The sequence below is a fragment of the Acanthisitta chloris genome, unplaced genomic scaffold, assembly GCF_000695815.1.
Source record: "Acanthisitta chloris isolate BGI_N310 unplaced genomic scaffold, ASM69581v1 scaffold2060, whole genome shotgun sequence".
Lineage (NCBI taxonomy): Eukaryota > Metazoa > Chordata > Aves > Passeriformes > Acanthisittidae > Acanthisitta > Acanthisitta chloris.
The window spans coordinates 10,897-17,051 of NW_008650887.1; the positions used below are offsets into that span (position 1 = coordinate 10,897).

At 41.2% G+C, this 6,155-nt stretch overlaps 1 protein-coding gene across 2 annotated transcripts in view; it reads right to left on the reverse strand.

Moving 5' to 3' along the window:
- The window catches only part of ATXN7L1 (ataxin 7-like 1), a 111,798-nt gene that overhangs the window by 1,140 nt on the left and 104,503 nt on the right, over positions 1–6,155 (reverse strand). For both annotated transcript variants that reach the window (XM_009070506.1, XM_009070514.1), the window contains exon 10: positions 2,486–2,560. In XM_009070506.1, the coding sequence (XP_009068754.1) occupies positions 2,486–2,560 (75 nt within the window). The remainder of the gene's footprint in view (positions 1–2,485; positions 2,561–6,155) is intronic.

Consider the following 6,155-nt stretch of genomic DNA (forward strand, 5'->3'; position numbering starts at 1 on the left):
GCAGCAATAGTTGGAAAAACAGGCAGGCTTTTATGAATAGAAGCCCATGTTCGGGTCTCAAGGAGATGCAGCAACATTCAAACTGAACATTAATTGAGAACAATCTGTCTGAGTTTAACCTGAGTTTAATGCTGTGGGAGAGAACAGACAGTCCCACAACAGCTATGCTCACATCCACCAGCCCCGTGGGAGTACCTGGGAGTCATTCAAATGACCAAAACAAACTCCTGGTGTGGTCTCAACACAACCACAGGTCACCTCCTCCTGCCACGTGTCCTCTGGGTTGTGCCGGGGCAGCATTCCCAGTGGGACTGCACGTGGGAGGTCACAGGTGCAAACCAGACTGGGTGTACAGCCTAAATGGCACATTCCCACCCAGCCACTCAATCCCCTGATGAGTTATGGACTCCTCTCCCTTTCTTGGGAAAGAAGAGTCTCTTCCCCCCTTGTAGCTCCCTCTCTGCACCAGCAGCCAACCCCGACAGGTTCCTGACCAGGGAACACAGCGGATTCAGTCCAGGAACTGCTCTGTATGATGTTTAGCTTGACAGCTGCAACTCTGCTTCAAACTGTGTTGTGAAGAGTCTGCTGCTGTGACATATTCATGAAAACTTGCCTGGTTTTTCCAACTCTAAACCCTGGTGTACAGCAGAGATTGCCTCTGCTTGGAGACATCTCTTCACTTGGACTCCCTGACCATTGTGGTTATAACAACACTAACATTAACAACAAGAGAGCTCAGGCTCCCCAGTGGTATCTTCACTGACACAGCATATACTTGCAGATCCACTTATTATTACCTAATTATTAGCACCTTTATAACAAAATATTATAGCACAATTTAAGACTGTAATTTATTTAGAGACTATTCAGTTGCTAGACTGGAGATGAAAGCTGTCAACAAAGCAGCTCAGACTTATTCTGACAGTGACAAGCATTTATGAGACAGGAAAGCATTATTCATCGTTCCAAATACTAAAGTCCTGTGTTAGTTTTAAACAAAGAAGTTTAATAAAACTTAATATGGACTTTTCTTTTCTATTTGTACCCCGAGCTCCACATTCAACTACCAAACTGGCAGGAACATATTTTTAAATACAAAGAGTTTGTGGGGATGAAACCAAACCCTTCTATTTTGGATAAAGTAATGAAAACAGGCAGCTGAAAAGTTCAGCAACAGCCTCAGTTTACGTAAGGCTGCCAGAAAATCGATGTTTTGTACTCTTAGGTTTTCCCCATGGGATCTAGGCAACAGATCCCAACAAGATCTGCTGCTTGGGTATTGTGTATTTCACACTAACACAGGAGCAGGAGGTTAAAGCAGAAAGAGGTTTACCCCAAGTTTGTCACTGGCAGTTGGATGACAGTGTTGTACAGGGCAAAGTGCTACAAGGATGAAGAAACTTCCCACTTTTTTCCCTTCAGAGTAGTTCCTCCATACATAAACTATTTTGCATTCAGCACCCAGACAAACCCAGTAAATTTTACTCTTTGGTAGCTCATCCTCAAGATGTGAGTATTCACTCTGAATGGGGACACAGTTGTGGGTAATCATTACTACAATCATGGCTATTCTTTTGCTGTGTCTACATGGCAGAGACTAAGCAGCACAACCATTTGGAATAACTACTCCTGTATCATTTAGCCAGAATACATATCCAAAATACTGACTGGTTGTCCAGAAACATCCTCTGGAAGTTGTGTTTACTTGTGACTACACCTTGCTGAGGTGGGAAACCTTTTCATACTAAGGAACTTGATATGATCATGAATTCTTGATTAAGTACTCAGCTTGGAGAGTCAGATAGCAGGGGCCATATGAAAACAAATAAACATCCAGACAGATGAGGGCTGGATTGTGGGTCAGGCACCTGTCCTCACAAAAAGCTGAGTCACATCATTACGTGTGTGATGAACAGGTGTGGTGGGAGCACTCAGGATTTTTCACAGTCTAAGAATACATAACTCAGATTATGTATAGGTTAGTTACACTTTCAGATTACTTTCTCTGAATAGTCATGTGCCCTGTCTGCTCTGTCCTGTTTCTGTCCTCCCTTTGCTGCTTCACTTCTGGCCTATTTTTAAGCACTGTCCCTCCTGTGCCAGTCTGGGGACTCTGCTGTGCCATCTTGCACAGCAGGGGAGGCTGGAGAGAAAAAACACATCGGCTCAGCTGAATCCTGTGCAGACATCTGCTGCTGCTGCTATCACCAAAGCAACAACCAGTGAGCAGCACATGAGCCAACCTGAGGCATAGTACAGGTGGTGAAAAACATGCAGGAAATTTGTAATTCATAAATCTCGGAGGGGAAAATAGCTGGAAAAAAGAATTACATGAGAGGAGAAATCTAATATTAGTTCACCAAAAGACAGCTTCTATAAAGAAGTGCATTCATATAGAAATCATATTTTAAGGTTTTACAGTATGAGATATTTCAAAACCACTTACAGACTACTTAAGTACACTTTTTTTAAAGCAACTTACTTGTCTGTTGTGTACTGGGTTTGATGTACTCGAAGGACTGGACTGTGACAAAGCTACACTGCTATTTTTTCCAATCTGAAAGACATTAATTGAGCAGCATTGAGAGGCATATTTGTCAGCTGAATGCAGATGCTGGTGATGGCCTTCCCTTTGTACTGTGGCACTAATTGCTTTGCATGTGGAACACAGGTATTTTCCTATTGCAAAAGATACACTTCAGGCAGGACTCACAGAATCATCATTATCTTTCAGGGCCTGTATACTTGAAATCAAGTCTTAAAAGGCACATGAATACTACAACAGGTCAGAAAACAACATACAAAGCAGTTGCTGAGGGAATACAGACTGCAAACCTCTGCTCTCTAGACTGAAATACTAGTTACTGTGGCTCCTGGAGTCACTTAGGAGTAGCTAGTCAGAGAGCACAGAGAGCTTGAGGTCACAGGCTCCTCCCCAGGGCACCTTCCCCACTCCTGGGGAGTTTAAAACAACTGTCCAAGCACCAGAGCATGTCCTAAGTGACTCCATTTTCTTCCATATAGAGTCTTCATTTATCATTGCCTCAATAAAGCAAATATTAACCAGAAGAACCAAACTCCAGAGGTTCAAATTTGCAATTGCATCCATTAACTGCATCAGAGAGTTTCTTTGGGAATCAGTGCAGGTTGTAATACACATTTCAGAAGTCCTTAGCTATAATACTGCAATATCCAACCTGATTATTTCAGTGTCTGAGAGATTAGAGTGCTCTGCAAGAGCAGCCTGGCTTAGGTTTGCCTACAGTGACCCATAAACACGGTGTAGATATTTCTGATGCAGTACAAAAAGGCAGACAGCTGTTGAGCCAGGAGTGGGTGCTCAGGGGTTACAAGGCTGATAAAAATGAGCCATGGACACCTGTCTGCACACAGCAGATGACTGGAGTGTGAACAGTTATTCACAAGGTCACTGGACTGAAGTAATGTCAGCTGTAATCATTTGATGGAGAGGTAGCAAGGACCTGTCTTTGAGCAGTGAGAGATGCAATAGCTGGTTTGTCCCTGGCTGGCAGAGCCTCCACAACAGCAGCTGCTCCTTGCCTTCCCCAGCATCACTTGGTATTTGGCCACTTCACAAAGTGAAAGGTTGCCTCTGTCTCCCTCTCCACATCTGCCCTTTCTCACACAGTGACTGTTTCAAACATGTTCTCCGTTCACATTCTATCCGGAAGAAATGTTGAGAGTTTCTGTTTACAGCCAGTTCTGAAGGCACTCCCATGGTGCACAGAGGTGAAAAGGGTTAGCCTCTGCCCCTCCTGTCCCCTTCAGCTTGCTGTTTTGCCCGACACAGCTTTCTCTAGGGAATAATATTCCTCAATAGACAAATCTTGACTAAAGATACACAATTCTGTGTCTTTCCTAGCCATTCAGAACCTCATGATACACCTGCAAACCTTTCTTTTCTACATACACCGCGACAACATTCACAAATCCATAATAAATCCATGCCCATCTTAAACAGACAAGTGAAAATAAAGATTCCCAGATGTGTTGGGTGTTTAATGATGGGAACACCACGTCAAAAGGATGAGCATGAGGCCAAAACACAAATCTTTTTTTTCCTCCTCTTTCTTTTAAAAATAAAGTATACCTCAAAACCCAATGGTTAACACTTTCAGTTACTATTTATCCAGTCCAGAGTTGAATTAAAGGAGAGAAAGGCCTGAGCCTATCACCTGTCACTTGGTCTTTTTTCCTGTGTTCTTAGTCTCCTTAATTAGTCCTATTACATTAGGGAACAAGAACAAGATTTTAAGCAAGACCATTTTTTTTGGGATGGGATTTTTACTGTGATTGCATTTCTAAAAAACAGCACAGCTTAGAAGGGAATTTTAAGTATTGTATCCTCCATAGCCTTAATATTCACACATAGAATATGTGATATTATTTGACCATATGCTTAAGTGGGTAAAAATTCCACTCATTTTGTATTGCACACAGCATCCTTGTCACAATTAGCTGACAGCCAGACTTCTGAAATACCATGAACTCCATTTTACCTCATATTTCTGATCACTAGTGCAGCTCCAAAAACCAGCAGTACAAGAGGAAAGTATGACCAACTTTTACAGGTATACACATATATGCATTTGTACATATATGTGTGTGTATGCAACTGTACATATATGTAAAACATTCTGTTTAAATATCTATATATCGTTACAATCATTACAAATATTTAACCTTTTACTTAAGGAAAGATATTAGTGAGGATAACATTTTTACAAGTATTCCTGGAAAGACCTTTGATCCTTTGTGGTTTATTTACTTCTATCACTGTGCAACATGATGAAATACATCACACCCTGGGCCAGCAATGACCCACAGGTACAGATTTAAGGCCTAGGGGAGTCACAATTTGAACTCAGAAACTCCTATATAGCTGTAAGACTTCCTCAGACTGCACAAGCTACAGATACAATCTATGTCCTGTGAAAAGATGATACAATCCATTTCCTACTACTGATGTTTGAACCAAAGCAACAATTTGTACTTAATTTTTCTTCCCATTTGAGACCATATACCTCAGGGCACACACGTATTTCAAAAATGAGATGTGTGACAGAATGAAGAATTTGCAGCAACCTCTGCTGCCTTCACTTACTTAAAGATCAGTTCTGACTGCAGGACACATTTAAGAGGCTTACAATAGAATACCCACTTTGAAAAGCCAAACAAGTCATCTCTGTTGTACTTCTGCTGGAAGCAGGAAAGGGAAAATATATCTGCCAGGCCATTCTTGACACCTTCATTCTGTCTGCTATACCAGCTTTAGGATTCATTTATTCCTTTTATCCACTCCCACTTCTGCCTGCTATTATTTTTGGATTGCCTTGCCCTTACTGTCTCCATTTCCAAATTCCACTTTATGTGCAATATCCTTAGGAAATGAGAGTTTCCCAAACAACAAAACAATAAATTCCTATGCTACCTTCTCTGGATTTTTCTCAGGTCCTCTATTTTCCATGACTTTGTCCTCCAGCCACCAGGGCCAAGCTTTGTGTCCTGTGCACTGCACAGCACTGGTCAGGGTGTAGCAGAATGACACAGTAGATCATTCTGAAGATTCTATTGCCAGTTTTCCCACCAAATTTTACTTCACATATACTTTTGTCCTCGTAGAGCACCACTGAAGGAAAAGCCTAAGCTCTAATGCTAGTGACAACGAAGTGAGTGTGTGCAAACTGATCTGTTGCACTGACTTCAATATGCTGAACACATCTAAAAAAGATAACCAAATGTCCACTACAGGTCATCTGGTTAAGGTCTTGATTTCTTAATTACTCCAGCTTCAAACAGGAAACAGCATCTGAGGTGATTCAGGCACCTCAGACTCTCTCCAGGAGAAAGGCAGGTGCAAGTGTTTTACAGAAGAGAAATGAGAGATTTGCATAACATAAGAAATGAATCAGCAACAAGCTTGGGAAAAGAAACAAAAGGAAATTCTGACTCTCATCTTCCTGTTTTAATGACACAATTTATTTCAGAGAGATGAGAATTAAGAAAAAAAAAGATTTTCTAAAAATTATTTATCCATTCTGGACATTCAGTTTTACTTTCAGGAGATACAAATGGCTAATTTATCAATTGAAAAAAGACCTCATAAAAATATTTTGAGAAAGTGTATATAT